Source organism: Schistocerca cancellata, chromosome 1 (genome assembly GCF_023864275.1).
Source record: "Schistocerca cancellata isolate TAMUIC-IGC-003103 chromosome 1, iqSchCanc2.1, whole genome shotgun sequence".
NCBI classification, from domain to species: Eukaryota; Metazoa; Arthropoda; class Insecta; order Orthoptera; family Acrididae; genus Schistocerca; species Schistocerca cancellata.
Genome location: NC_064626.1, coordinates 263,339,339 through 263,365,952, shown reverse-complemented (window position 1 = coordinate 263,365,952; position 26,614 = coordinate 263,339,339). Strand labels below are relative to the sequence as shown.

At 44.2% G+C, this 26,614-nt stretch overlaps 1 protein-coding gene across 2 annotated transcripts in view; it reads right to left on the bottom strand.

The window, feature by feature from the left end:
* Positions 1-26,614, bottom strand: part of LOC126170827 (serine/arginine repetitive matrix protein 1-like) — a 594,764-nt gene that overhangs the window by 42,538 nt on the left and 525,612 nt on the right. For both annotated transcript variants that reach the window (XM_049920751.1, XM_049920754.1), the window contains exon 8: positions 16,246-16,726. In XM_049920751.1, coding sequence (XP_049776708.1) covers positions 16,246-16,726 — 481 coding nt within the window. The remainder of the gene's footprint in view (positions 1-16,245; positions 16,727-26,614) is intronic.

Here is a 26,614-nt window from a genome sequence, read left to right as displayed (position 1 = left end):
ATTCCACAATTGACTGTAGACAATATCTGGGACACATTCAAAGGTGAACACTTAAACATACACTCCTGGAAATGGAAAAAAGAACACATTGACACCGGTGTTTCAGACCCACCATACTTGCTCCAGACACTGCGAGAGGGCTGTACAAGCAATGATCACACGCATGGCACAGCGGACACACCAGGAACCGCGGTGTTGGCCGTCGAATGGCGCTAGCTGCGCAGCATTTGTGCACCCCCGCCGTCAGTGTCAGCTAGTTTGCCGTGGCATACGGAGCTCCATCGCAGTCTTTAACACTGGTAGCATGCCGCGACAGCGTGGACGTGAACCGTATGTGCAGTTGACGGACTTAGAGCGAGGGCGTATAGTGGGCATGCGGGAGGCCGGGTGGACGTACCGCCGAATTGCTCAACACGTGGGGCGTGAGGTCTCCACAGTACATCGATGTTGTCGCCAGTGGTCGGCGGAAGGTGCACGTGCCCGTCGACCTGGGACCGGACCGCAGCGACGCACGGATGCACGCTAAGACCGTAGGATCCTACGCAGTGCCGTAGGGGACCGCACCGCCACTTCCCAGCAAATTAGGGACACTGTTGCTCCTGGGGTATCGGCGAGGACCATTCGCAACCGTCTCCATGAAGCTGGGCTACGGTCCCGCACACCGTTAGGCCGTCTTCCGCTCACGCCCCAACATCGTGCAGCCCGCCTCCAGTGGTGTCGCGACAGGCGTGAATGGAGGGACGAATGGAGACGTGTCGTCTTCAGCGATGAGAGTCGCTTCTGCCTTGGTGCCAATGATGGTCGTATGTGTGTTTGGCGCCGTGCAGGTGAGCGCCACAATCAGGACTGCAAACGACCGAGGCACACAGGGCCAACACCCGGCATCATGGTGTGGGGAGCGATCTCCTACACTGGCCGTACACCACTGGTGAACGTCGAGGGGACACTGAATAGTGCACAGTACATCCAAACCGTCATAGAACCCATCGTTCTACCATTCCTAGACCGGCAAGGGAACTTGCTGTTCCAACAGGTCAATGCACGTCCGCATGTATCCCGTGCCACCCAACGTGCTCTAGAAGGTGTAAGTCAACTACCCTGGCAGCAAGATCGCCGGATCTGTCCCCCATTGAGCATGTTTGGGACTGGATGAAGCGTCGTCTCACGCGGTCTGCACGTCCAGCACGAACGCTGGTCCAACTGAGGCGCCAGGTGGAAATGGCATGGCAAGCCGTTCCACAGGACTACATCCAGCATCTCTACGATCGTCTCCATGGGAGAATAGCAGCCTGCATTGCTGCGAAAGGTGGATATACACTGTACTAGTGCCGACATTGTGCATGGTCTGTTGCCTGTGTCTATGTGCCTGTGGTTCTGTCAGTGTGATCATGTGATGTATCTGACCCCAGGAATGTGTCAATAAAGTTTCCCCTTCCTGGGACAATGAATTCACGGTGTTCTTATTACAATTTCCAGGTGTGTATAAATGGAATTTATTTATTGACGAAAGAGAGTTCAGCGCCTTCCAGCGGTAAGTGTAAGAGCACGATGAAAATTGTACCAGTGATAAAAAAAGAAAGGAAAAAAGAAACAAAGGATTTATACGAGTGGGACAGAAATCGGTAGATGTCATGTACATGTACGGACAAACAAATGGTTATAACTTTAGAAGAGTTGGATGATATACTCAAGAGAAAGCGCTTCACAAAGTGAGCAGGCAGTAACGCCCTCATACAAGTAATTAGTCGACTTACCACTGATTACTAAAGTTGATGGACATCCTCCCAAGGGATATCGTGCCGAATTCTGTCCAATTGGTGCCTTACATCATAATTTCCAGATATTTTGGGGCCCTGCACATAGCATTCCAAAAGTTCTTATTTGGGGAGAGATGCAGCGACCTTGCTGGTGAAGCTCGGGTTTGGTCAGCACTAAGACGAACAGTAGAGACCCTTGCCGTGTGCGGGAAATGTAAACTGGAAAGTAAGCCCAGATGGCTTGCCATGAAGAGCAGTAAAACGTGGCGCAGAATATCGTTGACGTACCGCTGTACTGTAACGGTGCCGCGAAAGACAACCAAAGGGGTCCTGCAAAGGACAGAAAAGGCACCTCTGGTCACCACTCCTGGTTGTTGGACCGCTGACGGCCAACTGTCCGGTTGTGTACCACCACTGTCCGGATTGTGTTCAGACACGATTTCGCTGGTCATCGGAGCTCATTTCGAAGCGGAATTCATCTATGAAGACAATTCTACTACAGTGAATGATATTTCAGGTCGAAGGGGTTTCTGGAGACTGCCGGGATGGCGGTGGGCCAGAGGTGGATCCACGCACTAACAACGTGCTCAATTTGCGAAGTTGGTTCTCTTGAATAAATCATCCTGTTGATCTGAAGTTGTAATCATTAGGTTGTCTGTACGTGTACATCACATCTACCAAGTGCCCTCTCATTCGGATAATGAATTTGTGGTGCTTCTTTTTTTTTTCTTTGTCTTACTACATTTCAGAAAGATTCACTCGATTTGTAGGCCAATATCCTCTACATGAATGACAATCCAAGTTTATGGTGAATATTAACTTGCGCATAATACTAATACTTCAGTTTGTCTCCAGCAGTGTGTTTCCGGTTCATACGGTCACCGGTAGGGCACCTCTGCTGCAACTAGTTCACCCATTCTCTCGCTCACAGCCCAGTGTGAGTGGAGACGAGATGGTGTCCACCGAGCAACAAGAAGCGTTTTGTATTCTTACTTCTGAATTACTGTCGTCTATCCTGAGGTGGCCACAACGAACGTTAGTCGCAGGAAATGAGAACTTTGATCGATAGTCATAAAAGATGTATTTGGCAGCCTTGGTAGCCTGCAATGTTTGCCAAATTAAGACAACAGGAGGTATAGTGCTCTGTATATTATGCTCTCCTGGACTACCGCAGAGACGGTGTAGCAGAACGTCAAATGGGCGGATCGGAAAGTAGCCAAACTAATTGCGAAAGGCTGTCCAAGAGGGTCGATCTGCAGCCCCATCTTCTTGGATACAGCTGTTGAACACTTTCTGTATTTATTGGATGGGTATAATAGGGCTGAGAGTGTGTTCACGTATGCAAATGATCAACTGGCAGTAGTTTCTGCAAAGAACAGAGCACAACCGAACACTCCACGTCATCGTGTACTAATGTAACAAATGGTTCAAATGGCTCTGAGCACTATGGGACTTAACATCTATGGTCATCAGTGCCCTAGAACTTAGAACTACTTAACCTAACTAACCTAAGGACATCACACAACACCCAGTCATCACGAGGCAGAGAAAATCCCTGACCCCGCCGGGAATCGAACCCGGGAATCCAGGCGTGGGAAGCGAGAACGCTACCGCACGACCACTAATGTAACAATAATAAACTCAAGACACTAGAAAATAAAACAGACTACACATGTACTGACGGGAGCCCTGAGAACGGATCCTTCCACTAAATAATGGGGACACAAATATCAAACGAACAATCGTAAGACGATTTCTTCAAGTACATGTAGTTGAGAAACTACAGTTACATAAACACTTAAAATTGACAAAGACAAAGCAGAAGAAAGTGTTACAAAAACTGATAAACTAAATTCAATTGGATACAGAATACCTCTTCAAGAAACCAGAACACGCAACTAAGGTAGCTTCGAATCAGTACGTAGGTTTTCAGTACTTAGTTTGCAGACAGGGGCACATAGAATAACATTAGTTACAAACAAGATATAAGTCAGACGAGGGCAGAGGACTGTCTGGTTCAAGCTATAGGGGGCGTTCGGTATCACCTCAGTGGAAGCATTGTGGTTTGTGTTTGCTACTTGGTGTATACCCGATCGATATCACCATCAGATATCGGACTACGGTGTACTGATTACGGCTGGGGAGAGTAAACCAGGGGAACACAATTACCTGTGTAGCTGCACAAACAAAGCGTCAGCTTAAACTCTGACGCATACATGGCAAAGTGAATCGGCATTGATTGATAAGAGACGTGGAGTACATGATTTTCTCCCTGTTAGGAAACAAACATATGAATCCTATGCGTGATGTGGTGCATTTCCTAACTGGACACGGACCTTACCTACGCACTTAAACGTCGTGGGTGTGGGACGGACACCAGCCTCTACATACGGGACTGAAGATTCCCCGGTACACAGTGCTTTTCTACAGACAAAACAAAAATTTCACGAACACTTTACATCTAGACTACGGTAAGAGAGAATCAGAAATTAATATGATAATTGGAAAAGAACAGAAATGGACCCTACTGAACACACAGACAGAGAGCTTCACCGAAGCAACGCATGAAGAGTACCTAGAAACAGGATCCGACAGCGACAAGCATATATGCAGCCTCTGAATAGATTCCGTAGAAAAAATTCTCCTTAACGCTGGAACTCAGAACAATGCCGTAGTAACAAGCAGTGAGGTGTAAAATACTAGCACGTCCTTTCTGCACAAAGCAATTCCGTGAATATAAGACAGTGACACAACACTGTGGTGGAGCACTTACATCAGAGATCAACTCAAGAATCAAAAGCAGAGACTACAACAATAAAATCCCAATATGGAGTTAGTCAACTGCAATAACATGTGCTACACAAACTGTGTGCTACATTTTGTGAAGATATGAAATGGAAACCTTACGCCACTTCAATCGTAGGTAACGCAGGAGGCAAGTGCCTATTACTCATTGGTAGGAAACTGAGAAAACTGCTTCAGTTTGCGAAGGGCACTGCTTACAAGACAGTAGTGTGACCTGTTGTTGAATGTTGCTCAAGTATAAGGATCCCATACACAACAGGAATGACAAGGGACTTTGAACGTATACAAGGCATGGCAGCACGAATGATCGGTCACTCGCGGAAGAACTTCACGGATGCTGAGAAACCCGAACTGGCATACAGATCAACGAAGACGTCAGCTAACGCAGTGTATGCCTACTTTAGAGGGTTTATGAACTGGTATTAAATGAGGAATCTAGAAGTATACAGCAACATCATACCTATTGACTAATTACAGTACAAACCGAGGCACTTCAGCAGTCATATTCAAGTAATATGTGACATGTACTTCACCGTACTTCCGAGAATGTTGTTGTAGATGTAGAAGATTCTTCAGAGAAGGTTGCGTTGTGCGCATGACATGTTCCCCTTCCAGTACTAAATGAAAAATCCTATTTATTTGCCTGGTGGCTAATCGGTAGATGAATTCGGTATTATTAGCCCGGAATACGACTGAACTTCACGTTGGTGGGCAACATCAGTCTCCCCTAAATCTGCAGATTACGAAGTAGGTGGTTCCATCAAACTAAACAATGCTTCTCATGACATCCTAATGATGAAGAAAGCGTACAATACTTCCTTGTACAGGATGAACCAGAATTCTAGAGACAAAATTTCTGATGTTGTACAGGGATAATTTTATGTAGGCGCTCGTGGTCTCCAGACGCTGTTTCATGTAAGTGAGATTCATTCGCTCTATTATCAAAGTTACACATTTTTCTGTGAAAATGCCTTCACAAGAACTACACTCCTGGAAATTGAAATAAGAACACCGTGAATTCATTGTCCCAGGAAGGGGAAACTTTATTGACACATTCCTGGGGTCAGATACGTCACATTATCACACTGACAGAACCACAGGCACATAGACACAGGCAACAGAGCATGCACAATGTCGGCACTAGTACAGTGTATATCCACCTATCGCAGCAATGCAGGCTGCTATTCTCCCATGGAGACGATCGTAGAGATGCTGGATGTAGTCCTGTGGAACGGCTTGCCATGCCATTTCCACCTGGCGCCTCAGCTGGACCAGCGTTCGTGCTAGACGTGCAGACCGCGTGAGACGACGCTTCATCCAGTCCCAAACATGCTCAATGGGGGACAGATCCGGAGATCTTGCTGGCCAGGGTAGTTGACTTACACCTTCTAGAGCACGTTGGGTGGCACGGGATACATGCGGACGTGCATTGTCCTGTTGGAACAGCAAGTTCCCTTGCCGGTCTAGGAATGGTAGAACGATGGGTTCGATGACGGTTTGGATGTACCGTGCACTATTCAGTGTCCCCTCGACGATCACCAGTGATGTACGGCCAGTGTAGGAGATCGCTCCCCACACCATGATGCCGGGTGTTGGCCCTGTGTGCCTCAGTCGTATGCAGTCCTGATTGTGGCGCTCACCTGCACGGCGCCAAACACGCATACGACCATCATTGGCACCAAGGCAGAAGCGACTCTCATCGCTGAAGACGACACGTCTCCATTCGTCCCTCCATTCACGCCTGTCGCGACACCACTGGAGGCGGGCTGCACGGTGTTGGGGCGTGAGCGGAAGACGGCCTAACGGTGTGCGGGACCGTAGCCCAGCTTCATGGAGACGGTTGCGAATGGTCCTCGCCGATACCCCAGGAGCAACAGTGTCCCTAATTTGCTGGGAAGTGGCGGTGCGGTCCCCTACGGCACTGCGTAGGATCCTACGGTCTTGGCGTGCATCCGTGCGTCGCTGCGGTCCGGTCCCAGGTCGACGGGCACGTGCACCTTCCGCCGACCACTGGCGACAACATCGATGTACTGTGGAGACCTCACGCCCCACGTGTTGAGCAATTCGGCGGTACGTCCACCCGGCCTCCCGCATGCCCACTATACGCCCTCGCTGAAAGTCCGTCAACTGCACATACGGTTCACGTCCACGCTGTCGCGGCATGCTACCAGTGTTAAAGACTGCGATGGAGCTCCGTATGCCACGGCAAACTGGCTGACACTGACGGCGGCGGTGCACAAATGCTGCGCAGCTAGCGCCATTCGACGGCCAACACCGCGGTTCCTGGTGTGTCCGCTGTGCCGTGCGTGTGATCATTGCTTGTACAGCCCTCTCGAAGTGTCCGGAGCAAGTATGGTGGGTCAGACACACCGGTGTCAATGTGTTCTTTTTTCCATTTCCAGGAGTGTATATACTAGAACTACATACAATCACCAAGACGTACAACACAAAACAGAATTGTGCAACAATCCTCACCCAGATGCAATAATATAGTACCGTGGTTTCCGTGGATGCGAGATCACTTCAGCATAAGGTTCGTGTGCTGCTCTTCCACTGCGTTCAGTGAACCTATACTCGAGGTGCATTCGATCAAATTTTTCTCAGTAAACCTGTAAATACTGCTGTTAATGTAAAACTAACATTGCCAATGGAAACAAACCCGAGACAGAACCAAGCAAGTAGGAGGGTGAAGAGTAAATTTAGCATTGCTTTTGTCAGCAGCAAATACCACGAGTAGATGAGATCAAAATTGTTTCCAGGAATGACACAAAGGGAACAGCTTTTGCACTGTTAAACATATACTTTCACTACAGTAGAGATGTAAGGATAGAAGGGAGTAAGATCTCAGGCGAAATTAAGTTCTTTTGCAACAAGCGACGGCTCACTTTTACCAAAATACTCGAAGAATTTCCCTGAATGACTTCTCAAAATTTCATTTGGGAATTTCAGTTCACATTGTATGCTACACTATCCGCCCTCTGAATTCCAACAACCCCATAGTTTACCATCTAATTTCTAATTTTGGTGCACTGCTTCGCCTGCGCCGAATCAGTCCACTAAATATACATTCACACACACTCCACAAATCCAATTCTATCTGTGATCCCCTAATTTTTCTCTGTCTGCTTTTATTGCTTCCTTTTCATATCATCGCCCTGACATCTCTTTTGTCACCTGATCCATTGATGTTACCTGTCATTCACTCATCCACTTACACTCTTCTTCAAAGTATAATAAATTTCCATCTTTCTTTGCGCCCAAACTTTAATCTATCCCCTGTTAACTTTATCCTTTCCAAGTGCAGGTTCTCCATTTTTTCTTGAATTTACCATCTCTCTTTAAGGTCATCAACATTTCTGCTTCTCATTTTCTGCTTCAGAGAGAAGAACACTAGTAGTTGCATTTTCTAAAGTAATAAAAGAACCGTTTATAAAAATTCCTGATCACATGTAATCGTTCCACCTTTTTAATTATATTGTTTAGATTTATGCTGAAGCAATACTGACAAAGCTTTCTCCTGCCGATAAGGGGACAAGACATTAAATAACTTTTGTTGTTGTGGTCTTCAGTTCAAGACTCATTTACGTATGTAGCTTTTCGCGGTAGTCTAGCCCGCCCAAATCTCTTCATTTCTGCATAAGAACTTCAACCTGTATCTAGCTGAATCTGCTTACTTCAATCTAAAAATGATCTCCTTCAAAAATATTGACCCACCACACTGACCTCCATTATCAACTCTGTATTTCCATGACGCCTAAGGATGCGCCTTATTAACAAATACCTACATATGGTCAGCTTACTCCCCAGTTCGGTTCTCTACCTCTCCTTTACCTATCTAGTCTTCATTTTCCGTAGCACTAATTTTCAGAAACTTTAATTCTGTTCTTGCCTGAAGTGTTAGTAGTCCACGTTTCACTGCTGGAGTGTGCTATATTCCATCAAATGACGACAGAAATTGGACTGTGATCACAATAAGAAACCTAGACCTCAATTGGTGATAACTATTAAAGCAAGAGGGTCGACGATGTAAAGTATGTGTAAATTGGGAGAGCTGGCTTAAGTTGTTTCTAGATCCCATACTAACTACCAGACAGCCATAGCCATAGCGAAACTCAAAAGGCGTTTTTGATCCTGGATTTAGTTCTGGATAGCTGAAGCAAATTTTACCTACGTTTCTGCGTAGGAAATTTTAAACAATTCTATAGCGAAGTGATATTGTTATATGTAACATTGACATCTGTAATATTATTTTTAGCCAGCAGGAATAATCTGCGATGTATATATGCAATATCAGAAACGCAATAACATGTTTTTTTTTGTGATCAGTCTTCTGACTGTCTGACTGGTTTGATGGGGCCCGCTAAGAATTCCTCTGCTGTGCTAACCTCTTCATCTCAGAGTATCACTTGCAACCTACGTCCTCAGACCTCAGTCATTTGCTGGATGTATTAAAATCCTTGTCTTCCCCTACAGTTTCGCAAATTCTGCGCAGAACTTCCTCATTCCCTACGTTATCAGTCAACCTAATTATAAAATTTCGTCAGTAGCAACACATCTCAAATGATTCGATTCTCTTCTGTTCCGGTTTTCCCACAGTCCATGTTTCACTACCATACAATGCTGTTTTCCAGACATACATTCTCAGAAATTTCTTCCTCAAATTTAGGCCGATATTTGATATTAGTAGAATTTTCTTGGCCAGGAATGCCATTTTTGCCATTGTTAGTCTGTTTTTGATGTCCTCGTTGCTCCGTCCGTCATTGGTTATTTTACTGTCTAGGTAGCAGAATATCTTAACTTCATCGACTTCGTGATCATCAATCCTGATGTTAAGTTTCTCGCTGTTCTCATTTCTATTACTTCTCATTACCTTCGTCTTTCTTCGATTTACTCTCAATCCTTACTATGTACTCATTGATTGTTCATTCCGTTCAGCAGACCATGTAATTCTACTTCACTTTCACTCAGGATACCAATGTCATCAGCGAATCGTGTCACTGATACCCTTTCACCTTGAATTTTAATTCCAGCCATTGCTTCCTCGATGTACAGATTGAACAGTAAGGGCGAAAGGGTACATCCTTATCTTACACCCATTTTAATACTAGCACCTCGTTCTTGGTGGTCCACTCTTATTATTCCCTCTAGGATTTTGTACATATTGTATATGACCCGCCTCTCCATATAGCTTACCCCTACTTTTTTCGGGAATTTCGAACCGCTTTTTGCAAGTCGACAGAACCTATCAACGTGTCTTGAGTTTTCTTTAAACTTGCTTCCATTAATAACCGCAATCTCAGAATTGCCTCTCTCGTGCCTTTACTTTTCCTAAAACCAAACTGATCATCTAGCGGATCCTCTAGTTTCTTTTCCATTAATCTGTATATTATTCTTGCAAGCAACTTGTATGCATGATCTGCTACGCTGATTGTGCTATAATTTTCGCACTTGGAAGCTGATTCTGTCTTCGGGATTGTGTGGATGCAATAACATAAAAAATGGAAATAATTGCTCTTTGAAGCTGCTGAAGAATCCCATTAAGACAAGTGTGGTATCATACGCAGAAGAGCCTAAGAAACTCGTGCACTTGTCTAGTAGAGTGTAGGGCCCGGCGAGCACACAGAAGTGCGACCACACGACGTGGCTTCGACTCGACTAATGTCTGAAGTAGTGCTGGAGAGAACTAATACCTAGAAACCGGCTGCGCTGTTCATAAATCCGCAAGAGTACCTGGGGTGGATCCCTTATGAACAGCTCGTTGCAAAGTATCCGAGATATGCTCAATAATGTTCATGTCTGGGGAGTTTGGTGGCAAACGAAAGTGTTTAAACTCAGAGATGTGTTCCTGGAACCCCCCCCCCCCGTCTCTGTAGCAGTTCTGGACATGTGGGGTGTCACTTTGTCCTGCTGGAATTGCCCAAGTCTGAATGAGCGCACAATGGACATGAATGGATGCAGGTGATCAGATCGGATGCTTAAGCGTACGTGTCACCTATCAGAGTCGTATTTAGACGTATTAGGGTTCCCATACCACTCCAACTGCACACGCCCGACACCATTACAGAGACTCCACCAGCTTTAACATTTCCCTTCTGACATGCAGAATCCATGGATTCATGAGATTGTCTCCACAACCGTACATGCCTCTCCGCTCTATATAATTTGAAACGAGACTCATCCGACTAGGCAACATGTTCCCCGTGGTCAACGGTCCAAACTCGGTGTCGAGGGGCCCAGGTGAGGCGTAAAACTTGTGTCGTATACTCATCAAGGGTACACGGTTCGACCTTCTGCTCCGAAAGCCCATATCGTTGATGTTTCGTTGAATAGTTTGAATGCTGACACTTGTTGATGGCCTCTGCATGTCAGAAGGGAAATGTTAAAGCTGGTGGAGTCTCTGTAATGGTATCGGGCGTGTGCAGTTGGAGTGGTATGGGAACCCTAATACGTCTAAATACGACTCTGATAGGTGACACGTACGCTTAAGCATCCGATCTGATCACCTGCATCCATTAATGTCCATTGTGCGCTCCTTCAGACTTGGGCAATTCCAGCAGGACAAAGTGACACCCCACATGTCCAGAATTGCTACAGAGACGGGGGGGCTCCAGGAACACATCTCTGAGTTTAAACACTTTCGTTTGGCACAAAACTCCCCAGACATGAATATTATTGAGCATATCTGGGATACTTTGCAACGAGCTGTTCATAAGGGATCCACCCCAGGTACTCTTGTGGATCTATGGACAGCGCAGCAGGTTTCAAAGTATTAGTTCCCTCCAGCACTACTTCAGACATTAGTCGAGTCCAAGCCACATCGTGTGTCAGCAATTTCTCAGAAGCGTTGCACTTCGGCCACGTTGAATGATTGTCTTGACTCGTCGTTGGTCCCGTTCTTGTGGGATCTCTTTTCTGGCCGCAGCGATGCCGGAGATTTGATATTTTACAAGATTCCTGATATTCACTGTGCACTCGTGAAATGATCGTACGGGAAAATCGTCACTTCACTGCTACCTGTCCCATCGCTCGTGTGCCGACTGTAACACCACGTTCAAACTGACTTAAATCTTGATAATCTGCCATTGTAGCAGCAGTAACCGAACTAACAACTGCGGCAGACACTTGTCGTCTTACATAGCCGTTGACGGTCACAACGCCCTGTTATTGTTTACTTATCTTTGTATTTGAATAGGCATTCCTGCACCAGTTTCTTTGCCCCTTTAGTGTAAATAACTGACACTGTCGGGAGGAGAGCGATCAATTAATTCAATATAAAGGAAGCTTCTGGTATGAAGCTTTTTATTCCCTTGAACGCGTTTGTGTACACCAGATTACTAGTTTCAAAAAAAAATTTCAAATTTGTTTGAATTTCTAAGGGACCAAACTGCTTAGGTTATCGTCCCTAGACTTACACACTACTTAAAGTAACTTATGCTAAGAACAACACACACACAACCATATGCCGAACGCTGTACTTGAAAGCAACAGTTTGTCACTTAGTGCACCAAGAGACGGTTCGCTAGCGAATGACATTTCTAAAATCTGAAGTAATCCTGTGGCACAAAAGTGTATAAACGTTAAGTAAATCTTTTATTCATTTAAGTAACAAAGTAAACTAATATTTCATCTGTTGTAGTTGAAAATCGACCATCTCCCAGAGCATTCAAAGAACCCACCGTTATGGACGAACGATAGTAGTTTCTTCTGGTCACAACAATAAACATAACTTTTAAAAGAAAGAAGAATACTATTTCGACAGATATATAATTACAAATCTAAGTTTACTGCAAAATGTCCACCCAAGGCATTTGCCGATTACATTATATTGAAATCTTCATCACCGATTATTACTGTATTACAAAGGATACCCTGTATGTCTCACTCAAGTAAAATATGTGGTTGATAAGGAAAAAAATTATTATGCTGTTTTCTGTTTTGGAGAGATGCAAATGGGATTTTCATATGTTAGGTCCATGGAGCATGAACAAGAACAAATGTTTACGGTCTTAGCGTACTGCAAGTTTCGTGGCAGCGAAATCCATCATTATTCTTGTTGGCAATACTTTGTCGAGATGAGAGGCATATTTATAATTTTTTAATCACCAAATCGAAAAAAAATAAGTTACGTTATTAATTTTTTGTTTCTTTGCAGTTACGTGCCTACAGTATAGGTTCACATTCAAATTCTCGCTCCACAGTATAGCTAGCAGCAGTGGTAGAAAAAATGGTTCAAATGGCTCTGAGCACTATGGGACTCAACATCTTAGGTCATAAGTCCCCTAGAACTTAGAACTACTTAAACCTAACTAACCTAAGGACACCACACACACCCATGCCCGAGGCAGGATTCGAACCTGCGACCGTAGCAGTCCCGCGGTTCCGGACTGCAGCGCCAGAACCGCTAGACCACCGCGGCCGGCAGCAGTGGTAGAGTAGTGAAGCACGTTGATGAAATAGAGTACCCTGCAATATTACATTTTCTGCATTTTAAGGCGTCTGAAGTGGTGGAGGAGTACAGTAACACTGCATCACCATATGAGAAAATGGTTAAGTGGCTCAGAAGCTTATAGTTGAGTCAAATAAGTTCCCTCCCTCCACCATAATCTCCTGACAAGCCTCTTCTTTATTTTTCTTGGATGAAGTAACCTTGTTTGGTAGGCATTGCCAGAAGACAAGAAAGCGATTATTGTGATGGAGCGTTTCCTAGACAGTCAACACGTAGAATTCCTCACGAAAGGTCTCCGTCAAGATATCATCGATGGGAAAAATGTATCACATTGAAGGCTGAATGTGTAAAGAAGGACGTCCATCTAGTTTCATGATAAAAACTCGATTCTGTAGAGGTGGAAATTAAAACAGTATGAGTATATTCGGCGAGGGGAGAAAGCAGTCCCCGCGAGTGATCGTGCGTCTCTTCTGCGACTTAAATTAAAATATTATGCCGTCAATTGGCACACAGATGTAGCGTGAGATTAAGACCACTCATGTAGTTGATGCTGCTGTTGGTAGTCACTGTCCGTGCCCGTGTTCGTCTCTATACATTTCTGCCCTCTGTTCCCCTAGAGCTTTCGGTCCGTAGATTCGTGATGAATTGCCAAGGGGGGTGGGGAGCGGGGGGGGGTGGTGGGGGTGGAGGGGGGTATGTAAAGCCCGCCTTTTTAAAATATTTTAATGCAGTTACCGAGCGAGTTTAAAATATTGAAAACGAGAGTTTTTTTCTGTAATGTTGTCTATAATGAATACATCTACCAGATGTTACAAATATTTTAAATTTCTGAGTCAAGCTTAACCGAAAAATTCAATCTTGGTAGCATATGTTCAATACTTTAAGGTTGAGGACCTTACTTACACATAAGTATCTCTGTAAAACCGACGTAGTGGGTAAAAGCCAACAACCATTAACGAAATTTGCATTTTTAAAGTTTCCTTTAGAGTGGGCATAATGACTCCCCTTAGTAGGACATGTTTTGTAAGTGTGCTGATCTTGCTTAGAGTGCGCGAAAAAAATAATGTGCTTTCATGTTCAGGACACTACTAACACATATGTGGGCCTACGTCTTTAAAAAGTATGCTGTTAATATAAGTCAACAAAATTTAACGAGGATTTTTTATAGGAAAAGCATAAAGCTCCGCTGCTCAGTAACAGCCGTCATGGAATATGCTTTGGTACTGCTATGGTTATTCTTCTTCAGATTTGCGAACGAAACTGTGGCAAGAAGTCTACAGAACATTATGTTACGAAGCTATTCTTACACATTTCAATTTCACCATCCAACGTGAATGTCACACTCTTCTTTCGTAAACACTGCTTCGGTGTGTCGCAAATTAGAATCATTGCATTTTTAATACGATTTAAGTAAGGAAGTAATGTAAGAACTCATTGCTGATCTGTAGTATCATTCTTGAAACTTTTGAATCTAGTATTGTTCATTTTAATAAAAGATCATAGTTCCGCTTTTTGCATAGCTTCGTGAAAAATATACATTTGTAAGTAAGTTATACATAACTGCAACCAGTCACTTTTTTTAATAATTATGTTTTATTCCATAAACCGGTTTTCGAACCTTTTCAGGTTCATCTTCAGATGGTTTCAGGAAGTTATATCATTATTGGTAACATAATTCTGGGTGCTGGCTCTATGACAAAAAGATGGAAAAAGTTTTAATGTATCATCTTGACTATTTCTTACCTATCGATATGGATGTAAATTTAGTTTTTTACTTACTGCGACAGTATAGGCGGCTGTCTGCCTCCATTTTTGATGTCCAGTTGTGATGGACATCTGTCTACCTCCATTTTTGATGTCCAGTTATAATGGACACTAACCGAGAAAAGCCGCCTATACTGTCGCAGTAAGTAAAAAACTAAACTTACATCCGTATCAACAAATAAGCAATGGTCATGGCGATACATTAAAGCGTGTTCCATCTTTTTGTCATTATGCTACCAATGATGATGTAACTTCCTGAAACCATTTAAAGTTCAAAAGGTTCGAAAACCGGTTCATGAAATAAAACATAACTATTCAAGAAAGTGACTGGCTGCAGTTTTGCAGAACTTATTTACATTTAATTTACAGTCACGTTTCTATAATAACCGGTAATGGATAAGCATAAATACACATTTTCCTGAAAGTCAAAGTCACAATATTTCGTCGGGTCTTAAATGATAATAATGCCTTTGGCTCAACTCCTAAAATGGTGACAAGGGTTTAACGAAAATATGTAAGTCTCACTAAAGTACATATGAGGCATAGCACTGTTAATGTACTGCTCTGCGGGTCGAATTCTTTATAGCTAATCTGCTCATTTCTCCTTAATAATTTCCGATTTTATGCCGTTTTTCTCCGTCTATATCTTATGTTGCTGCTATAGTTCCGCGGACGCAGATGGATGCTCAGAATATTTTTTTATTTTATTTTATTTTTTTTTATTTTTTTTATTTATTTATTTATTTTTTTTTTTTTTGTTGCAGAACTGGGATCAGCCCTGCGCTCACCATTCATTTTGGACCAATAATACATTTTCCAACGAATGACATGTCTGTCGAAACTCTCCATTTCCGTTACAGTTCCTTCTTGGATCGTTTCGTAGTTGTGTATGGGCCAGATTCGTTGTTTATGTTTCGCCCTCACGCTGCATATCAAGGTAATATACAAGAAACTATCAGCCTCGATTGCGGTAATGAAACCAACCTTTACCTAGACTTTCAGCCCAAGTATTTCAGCCTTCTTCAGAAGGCATGGTCTGGAAATAAAACTAAAACAGCCTGAATAGGCGTAGTCACATTTTAAAAATGCTCAATTACTTGGGCTGAAACCTAGGTAATAGAGGTTGATAGTTTCTTATATACTACATTATCACGATTGCTGACTACAATGTTGAAAGTACTAAAATACATATCAAGGTATTCTGATGTGTTCATAGCATGAGAAACATGTTATGTGACGATTTTTAATTGAATATTGTGATGAATATTACGGTTGACATCAATCTCATACTTCATGCCCCACAGATTTCTGAATGTTTTCCGAATGTAGTCAGACCAGAGTAGCGAAAGCACAAGCAGTCACCGCCAGCTGCTTTCCACAACGCGCAACAGCAGCGGGTGCCATGCTGACGTGGCTGCTGATGCTTCGTCGCTCTGAAAATACCACACGACGTGAAAGGCAAAAACTAGTTACCTGTCGCCGGAGTAGAAGGCAGGCAGCTCCGGTGAATGCGCCGCTGTCAGCTCGTCCTCCTGGGACCCGCTCGCGATCTTCTTCAGCGCCCGGATGCGACTCTCGAGGGACATGTCGCCGCCGCCGAACTTGCGCGGCGGAGGCTGGGCTGGCGCGGTTCTGTGTGTCTGCAGGGGCTGTCCCTGCTCTGGTTGCTGCTGCTGCTGTTGTCGGTGGTGGTGTTGCTGCGAGCCGTGGCCCGCACTGCTGCTGCTGCTGCTGCTCACAAGCTTCGTGTCAGGCAGCCGCCTGCTCGGGGCGTGCTTGGTCGCTTTCGTGCGGTGCCTCTTCTTGGGGCGCCTCTTGGCCGCGCCCGTGTGCTGCGGCCTCCTGGTGGGGTCGCCATTCCGGGGAGCCTGCTCCGGGCTGGGCAGCTCGTTCTTGACTGCGCCCTGCGGGCGGCTGTGGTCAGACTTCTGTTCGGCGTGGTGACTCGTTACTCCTGCGCACGTCGGCCAAATCAACGGCAAATAGCAAGTAGTTTCTGTCACAGTAAAGAACAAATACGCTGGCTTTAAAAGTAAAGTATGCAAATTTACGATGAAAGCCCATCTTTAAGGACAATCATTACATTCTAAACTTCCTGCCAGATTAAAACTGTGTGCCGGACCGAGACTCGAACTCGGGACCTTTGCCTTTCGCGGGCAAGTGCTCCACCAACCAGGGTGCGATTTGTGCTTTTACCAGTGGGGGGGGGGGGGATGTCTTAGGGGGTTAGTAGAATTAAATATGTTACTAGCTTGGACCGTGGCGTTACGCATGGTTAAACAGCTATTTATATACAGATATTAATGCCGAATCTCACTATTGACGTGTATGCACTATCAGAAAAGCCATCCCTTGTTATATCTTTAAAAGTACATTATAGGTAAAGCTTATTTACAAAATCATATACATACAGGTACAGATATACGAGGGGAATTCAAAACGTAGAGGCACATCTGTGAAAAGTTGTACTTTTTCTGATGATAGAAAACTGAAACATATTAATAATATTAATAGTAAGACTTATTAAAAACTTTCAGTGTTCGGCTCCACAAATTTAAATTATATGTAAAGTTTTTAAGTAGGCTGTTTATGTTTTCTTATTGGCAACGTTACGTAGCGCTCTGTATGAAAATCACTGGCTGTGCTGTGTGCAGTCTGTGGCTAGTTTGCAGTGTTGTCTGCCATTGTAGTGTTGGGCAGCTGGATGTGAACAGCACGTAGCGTTGCGCAGTTGGAGGTGAGCCGCCAGCAGTGGTGGATGTGGGGAGAGAGATGGCGGAGTTTTGAAATTTGTAATACTGGATATCATGAACTACTATATACATTATGACTTTTGAGCACTGTTGAGGTAAATACATTGTTTGTTCTCTATTAAAGTCTTTCATTTGCTAACTATGCCTATCAGTAGTTAGTGCCTTCCGTTGTTTGAATCTTTTATTTAGCTGGCAGTAGTGGCGCTCGTTGTATTGCAGTAGTTCGAGTAACGAACATTTTTGGTGAGGTAAGTGATTTGTGAAACGTGTAGGTTAATGTTAGTCAGGGCCATTCTTTTGTAGGGATTATTGAAAGTCAGATTGCGTTGCGCTAAAAATATTGTGTGTCAATTTAGTGAATGTTTGAGTACGTTCAGTTTTGCTCAGCTGTTTGAAAAGCAAATAGTGTAAGAGGTTTATCAGCACAGTAATTCAGAAATTGTTCTAAGGGGACGTTTCAAGTTTTACTCCAGTGCTTGGGAAATAAACATCCCAGGTTGGGATGCATAAACTAAAACCAGAGGAGGGGATGGTCTGATGCAGAGGGGGGGGGATATCCCCCCCATCCCTCTCCCCCTGCAAATCGCACACTGCTACCAACTGAGATACCCAAGCACGACTCATGCCCCATCCTCACATCTTTGCTTCTGCCAGTACCTCGTCATCTACCTTCCAAACTTCTGTAAAGTTTGGAAGTTAGGAGACGAGGTACTGGCAGAAGTAAAGCTGTGAGGACGTGGCATGAGTCGTGCTTGGATAGCTCAGTTGGTTGCCGGCATGGTAGCTCAGTGTGTTCGGTCAGAGGGTTTGCTGCCCTCTGTAATAAAAAAACTGAGCTAATCGATCAACAACGAACTTTAACGGATGTCTTACGACGTCCGCCCCGAGCAGATGCAACGAACGAAAGTGAACAAAATGATACAAAAAAAAAAAAAAAAAGAAGTTGGTAGAGCACTTGCCCGCGAAAGGCAAAGGTCCCGAGATCGAGTCTCTGTCCAGCACAAGTTTTAATCTGCCAGGAAGTTTCATATCAGCGCACATTCCTCTGCAGGGTGAAAATCTCATTGTGGAATCATCACATTTCTTACGGTTTTGCTAGTAGTATTTTTAATATTCGTAGGCATTTATTCTCAGTTGCTCATTCAGAGCCGTTACATCCGATTCTTAACAACCCTTTGCAACTAAAATTTAGTTTCTTTTAATAAAAATGTTTCGTCAGCTGATTTATGTAGTAGAAAGGAAATGATTATTATAATCATTATAAACATTATTTGTTTAACTTCAAATATTCAGTTTCAATTAGTTTAGCGTTATAGTCATGGGGCACACAAGAATATGGAAAGTCCAAGGACAAGAGACTTTAGCATTCCTAACACGTATAGGAAACCCGCTGGCATTGATAGCAACTCCCAGACGTCTAGCAATGGATACATACAGATTCTGTGTGGTTTTCAAGGGGATCTTACATCAGTCTCAGTGCAAAATAGTGGCAGGCTTAGGTAGCAGTGTTGGAGGTGGATAGCGATTGCACATCCTTCTCTCCGGAGTAGACCCCAAAACTCAGTAATATTGACATCTGGTAACTGTTGTGGCCACGGAAGATGCTACAATTCGTCCTCGTGCAGACAAAACCAGTCCTGAACGATTTGAGTTGTACTAAGAGCAGATCTGTCGTATTGAAACATAGCACAACTATGGTGGAACAAACATTGTACCCTTGGACGGACCTTACAAGTCATCATGGTCTCACAATTCGTGGCATAGTACCCACGGAAAACACGTAATACCACGATATGGGTGTCCAAATCAGGATCGAACACCCGACTTTTTTCCATCTTTGGACGCAAACTCGACCATAAGTAGGAAACGGTGTGAAACAAGACTCTTCTGAGCTAAAGACATTGTTCAGTTACTCCACAGACCAGTTTTTATGACCTCGGCACCACGTATTCCCACCATGGGCATTTTAATCACTGATGTGTGGGTTTGAAATTGTAGTTCGGGCTGCAATCTCCTGCTTCTGGAGCTCCGTTCGTGTTGTTTTGGTGCCGACAAGGTTCACAAGTGCAGCAGTGACTTTTGCAGCTGTCCTCTTCAATGACTGTCTGTGATAATCACTCAACACACACATTCGGCTACATTGTGCTTAGAGCATGCTTTTTTCCGATTTTCCACCACGCGGTGCATCTTGAAACGGCTAACACTTCGGTTACCTTGTTTTCGGAAGCACACCCCATAAAAGCACCAACAATTTTCGCAAATTCGAACTCACCTATCTCCGACATAATACACGTACGACTGCACTTAACGCTCTTCTGACCACGGCTGACAACTGCAAACTCTTGAGGACACTTCACGGTTACCGATCGTGGTCAAACAACGCACCGTAACCTGCAGGCTTGGGTAGCATCTGCATTTCTCTTCAAGCATGCATTTCTTACTGTGTTTCCATATTATTATCCAACCTGTGCTTGTAGTGGTTCATAGCTCAACTTTTAGGTTAACTTTGTACGTACGTTAGCTACAGATCCAGAAGTGTTTATCGGAAGAGCCAATAAACGGGAACAAAATGTAGGACACTTAAAAGGAAATGCTAAATGTATAATATTTAATTGTAGTTTAACCGTAGATATTTTAACTCCTGTAACGTATTCGTAGTAAGAAGTTTCTGTGGATTCTATCCCTCATCCACTCCATGTAACACTTTCTTATCTCCATAAAAAAGAAGCATACACAAAGTTACACGTGTTACTTGACTGGAACGAAATCTCCCAGAACCTCATCCCTCAATATCTAGGTTCAACGGTCAATTTAGGAGCACTGCCCGAACTTCTCAAAGATGCTTTGCTCTTGAGCAGATTTACTACACAAAATAGCCGGCGATCGCTGGGGAGAAAATGCGGATACACTGCGTAATACTCGAATTTCGCGTGTGTACTCAAGTGCTGTATGTTGTGCCTCTGTATAGGAAAACAGCCCCAGACAGCTATGATAGATTTACCTCTGAATAGACTATGAGGACCATCACTGGCACTGTACGATCTACTACCACCCACAAGGTACCTGTTCTATCCCACATTGCCCATCCGATCTTCGGAAGAAAAGCTGACAAACAGTCGCATAACAAATCATATCTCTAAAGAGTAAATTCCGAAGTCAACCAACTATACCTTTGAAGTCACGCAAGCCACCCTGATCTTCGGGTCACAAAGGCTGTCGATGTTACTGTGGAATGAGCGCAGGAATCAACATCCACCAGAAAATGCCCACCTAATGCAGAGCCCAACAACTGAAGTTGCCACATTTAACATTTTCCGGCAGCAATGTTCGAGACAAGGGACAAGTGGCCGCGACTTGCATAAGTGGATTTATTTATTGTGGAAATGGTGTATGTGGCTGTGGTACGGAGGAACAGGCCGTAACACGTATTACGGAGAACACCCAGCTCCACGCTTTTAAAGACGGTTTGAAACACTTGCATGAAACGGTGCCCAGTGCTGCGATCTATGTGTCAGATTTTAATATTAAACTGTAAACAAATAGTATTTGTCAGCGAACGACGTTACCTCGTTGATTACAGTGGTTCTTGACATATCACTTAAGTCAAAGAACGCCGAGTGTAGCCAGTACTGGGATGAGTAAACGCCTGCGCACGCCACGTGCTATATGCGGTTTCAGTCTTCCTCGGCGTATTGCACTGATGAATTCTTCTCGGGTTATCAGGTGAGCGGTGGCGTCGTCTTGTCGCAATGTTTCAATTACTTTTGTACCCATCATCTTCTGGCGAAATGTCGGGATGCTGTGTTCTGCAGATCTATATAGCTGCTTGGTCGTCGCCCGCTATTGTAAGACGAAAGAAGAAGCTGTGAAGCGCCAACGGTTTCTGGGGCTCGATTTTCAAAGAGGCAGTCGAGATACGTCTGCACAACAATTTAGTAAACAGGGATAGCGGTTTTAGCTCAGTGCAGCGTGGAATCCCACTATTGGTAAAATACGGCAGGAACGCTCCGATCTGAAGGCAGCGGCGTCCGCAGACAGATTGGATAGCCATCGGGTCTCGACGACGGTCGAATCCGCGCCGAGCCCCCTCCCCCCCTCCCCCAATCACCGACGCGGTACCCCTCTTCCGGAGGAACGTGATTGCCCGGCCTACAGTAGCGGGCGACGGCCAAGCAGCTATATAAATATGCAGAACACAGCATCCCGACGCTTCGCCAGAAGATGATAGGTACGAATCTCATTGAAACGTCGCAACAAGACGACATCACGCCACGTGCTGTTGTCGACTTTCCCTTTCCGTTTACGATAAATGTGGTGAGTGATGGTGACGTTAAGTACCTGGGCACGCGTCTTTGCTCCAAGACCTGCGATTAAATTTTAAACCTCTCTGCAGTATCTCATAAAGTGAGGGATGTGACATTCTTAATAGTGATCCGTCCATCGACTGGCGACTTTTACGCTCTGTGGTCCCCTTCGTGCTGTTCGAGAGAAACATGTTACCTGCTAAGATCTGGTTCCAGAAGTACCAATGTCAGAAAAGAATGGAAAAAATCCGTCTAATTAGACGGCTGACCCTCCACTTTAGGGCCTGACAGCCAACCATGCCAAATGACATTACTTAATTTTTGTGCTTGTACGTTTATACACTGAGCTGACGAAAGAAATGTGACATGGATATGCATGTACGAGGGGCGCTTGAAAAGTCCGTGCAAAATTAAAACTACTTACGTGTTTGGGGCAAACCTTTTTTTATTTTTCGACATAGTCTCTTTTTAGACTTAAAGACTTCGTCCAACGCTGTTCTAATTTGTTGATCCCTTCCGAATAATAGGAATTGTCCAAGTCTGCAAAATAGCTATTAGTTGCTGCAATCACCTCCTCGTTTGAATAAAATCTTTGTCCCGCCAGTCATTAAATTGGGGAACAAATAGTAGTCCGAGGGAACCTATTCTGCAGAATAGGTGGGATGTGAAACAAGTTGAAATCTTATTTCCATTAATTTTGCTATCACAACCACTAAGGTGTATGTTGGTGCATTGTTGTGATGCAACATTTTCTTGGACTTTTTTGCTGTCCAATCGCCGGCGTTGTTCTTGCAGTTGGGTTTTCAAACGGTCCAATAACGATGAATAATATGCACCTGTAATAGTTCTACCCTTTTCCAGATCCCTTGTGAATCCCAAAAGAAGTCACCATAACCTTTCTGGCCGAAGGAATGGTCTTCGTCATTTTTGGTGCAGATTCTCCCTTGGTAACCCACTGTTTAGATTTCTGTTTGGTCTCAGGAGTATAAAAATATATCTATGTTTCATCCACAGTGACGAAACGACGCTTAAAGGCGGATTCTTCCTGAACAACTGCAAACCATCTTTGCAACACTTCACACGATTCCGTTTTCGATGAAGCGTGAACAATCGCGGAACCCATCGTGCGTATAGCTTTCTCAAGTCCAAATGTTTATGTAAAATATTATGTACCCGTTCATCCGAGATGTCCACAGCACTAGCAATCTCACGCACCTTAACTCTTCTGTCATCCGTCAAAATCAAGTGGTCCAGAGCACTATGGGACTTAACTTCTATGGTCATCAGCCCCTTAGAACTTAGAACTACTTAAACCTAACTAACCTAAGGACATCACACACATCCATGCCCGAGGCAGGATTTGAACCTGCGACCGGAGCGGTCGCGCGGTTCCAGACTGTAGCGCCTAGATCCGCTCGGCCACATCGGCCGACGGTCATCCATCATCAAATCATGGATTTTATCAATGATTTCTGGAGTCGTAACCTCCACAGGGCGTCCAAAACGTTCAGCATCACTTATACCCATATGGCCACTCCGAAAATTTTGAAACCACTTAAAAACTGTTCTAATCGAAGCTGCAGAGTCACTGTATTGTTTATCAAGCTTCTCTTTAGTCTCCTGAGGCGTTTTCCTTTCATGAAGTAATGCTTAATCACCATAGGAAATTCTTTTTTGTCCATTTTCTGACAATCACTCAACTTCTTTGATTCACACGAATGCCGAACACAAAGAAATAGAGCAATATGGTTGAAACTTGATGTGTGTTTTTTCCAAAGGTGCTACTAACTAAACATAACCTCAATACACGTCTGTGGTGCCATCTCTCGGACGTTGGACGGACTTTCCAGATGCCCCTCGTATACAGATGGCGGTATTACAGCGTAGATGAAGGTATGAAACAGCAGTGCATTGGCAGAACTGTCATTTGTACTCAGGTGATCCATGTAAAAAGGTTTACGACGTGACTATGGCCGCGCGACGGGAATTACCAGGCGTTGAACACAGAATAGAAGCTAAGCGCATGGGGCATTCAATTTCGAAAATGTTATTCCGAGATCCACAGCGTCAAAAGTGTGTCGAGAGTACCAAATTTCAGTCCCGATTTCAGGCAGTAAGAGCTGATGGTGGGATTCGAATCTGGCGCAGACCCCACGCAGCTATGGATGCTGGTTATCAACAAGATACTGTGCAAGCTGGTACTGATTCCATAATGGTGTAAGGTGTGAGTATATCAGACTCGTCCTGACAGTATCCTGGGGCGCTAGCGGCCGCTATCGCCCGAGGTCTGCGCGTTGGGCGAATCAGTAGCTACGTTGTTGCAGTGGCCCAGCCATGGCGCTTAGCTCACCTTGCGGTCTGCCCGCCGCGCCTCGCCGTGATGCTGTACGCGCGCTTCGTACGGAAGACAGACAGCCGCGCTAGCAGCGGTAATATGTCGTGTGACTAGGGCCTCCCGTCAGGCAGACCGTTCGCCGGGCCAAGTCTTTCGATTTGACGCCACTTACGTCGACTTGCGAATCGATGGGGATTAATGATGATGATTGAGACAACACAATAGCCAGTCCCTGAGCGGAGAATACCTCCGACCCAGCCGGGAACCGAACCCGGGACCTTAGCATTTACATTCAATATCGCTGACCACTCAGCTATCAGGGCAGGGCAGCAGCGGTCAAAAGCATAGATATGACACAGAGACATTGGTAAACAGACGTGAGGCTGCATTGGATTGAGATGAATTGTCAACAGCAGCAAACAAAAAGCAGAGGAGCGGCACGTCCGCACTATTTAAACCAGGGTAGAAAATTAAGTTTTTTTTGTACTGCTGTCGAAAATCACGCCAGACGTTTTGTATGCCATCTGAAGCTCAAGTATTCAAAAAAGGTGCTCCACTGAACGGAACTTTAGTACCTGTCTCATAGATCAGCAACGCCAGTCAAAGCTTGAAGAACTAAAAGAAAATTTCAAGCAGCATTATGTAAAGTAAGTGTTTCCTATCATATGACTGTTTATTATTCATAAAGATGATAAATAAAACTATATTTTATAATCTGATATGTCTATTAGCAACGTGCCAGTTATCGAATATCAGATTGTCAACAACAAGTAACATTTCTTTTTTGTTGCATAAAGTCGCATCGCACAGGCATAAAAGTTTCAGGTGCGTTACTTTTTGCCACTTTCTGAAAAGCCGTCACAAATGCTCTGTCGAGCAGCAAAGTGTCATTAAGAGTCCTTCCTTGTATTTCTGTATTTGTGTTTTGATGTATGGGAAGACATATGTTGTAGTTTGATTTATGTTTGTAATTAATTAAAACGGATATATTCCAATAGTTCAAGATTTAATTTGCGACCACATTTCGCTTTTCAGAGGAACTGGGAAAAAACGCATCTAAAACTAATCTCTTTTTGTTAGTTTTATTTGGGTTTTAATGAACGAAACAATTAATAGTTAAAATGGTAGAAGTGTTCTAAAAACAGGATTCTACAAAATTAATTGTAAGGGCTTTTTTTCTTTATTGCCGAAACAGATGTTTGCAGAAACAGATGGAGAGAATCTATGCGCGAGTTATAAATGCTCGCTGAGACTTGTGAAAGAAGGGAAACCTTTTGCGGCTGGAAATTACGTCAAGGTTTGCCTGGTCAACTCGGCGGCTTGTCTTTGTCCAGCAGACCTCACAGAATCATTTGAAAAAATAGCTCTTTCGCCTCAAACTGTTGCTCGCCGAGTCGAAGATATGGCCTCAGATATGGAGCAGCAATTAACGGAGAGAGCGGCAAACTTCGTTTAATTTTCTATCGCTCTTGAAGAGTCCATGGACGTTGGGGACGTATCTCAGCTCGTCATACTCATGCGGAGTGCCAACAACAATCTGTGTGCCACCGAAGAATTTCTCGACCTTATATCATTAAAAGACACAATCATGGGCTTGGATATTTTTCTACCAGTGAAAACGTGTTGGAGTCAGTGGGTTTAAAATGGGAACGCCTGACCAATGTAATAACGGTTGGTGCTACGAGAGTCACGCACTGGATTCCTGGGTTACGTCAGGTCAAAAATGGCTGATGTCAGCTGTTCCTTATTCGTGGCAGTCCATTGTCTGATACACCAGGAGTCCCTTAGTGTGAAGATTGTCACCATAAAAAATGTTATGGACACAGTTGTTCCAATGATTAATTATCATCTCTCGCATGGAGTCACACATCGCCAATTTAGTGTATTTCTGGCTGATATCCCTACCACGCCCAAGCAAGATGGCTGAGCGGGGGGAAGGGCTTCATCGGTTTTTCTCCTTGAGGGACGAAATCAACACCTTTTTGTAAATGAAAGGACGTCCAGACGAATTACTTCGTGATGCCGAGTGGGTGGCGAATCTGGCTTTGAGTGACCCAACTGGTGATTTAAATACTGTAAACATCCACTTCAAGGCGAAAATCATCCTGTTGTGGATTTAGTGCAGACGATTCAAGCATTTGAAAAAAAACCCTTATTTTGTGGGAAAAACAGTTGCGCGAGAAGATTTGTAGACAGTTCTCTGCATTATACAGCGTTAAAGTAGATGTGGATTTTTTTAGATTACGCTCAAATCGTTTGAGAATAACAAGAACAGTTTGAAACAGTTTGAGATGAGTGACCTTCAAGCGGCCTGAAATATATTTGTTGGCCCGTTTATCCTTCAGGTAGAGGAAGTTTCACAAGTATTTCAGCTAAAGCTGATTGACTGCAGTGCGATATACGCGTGAAGCACCGATTTCTTATGTGTAGAACTTCGGATGTCTTTCACA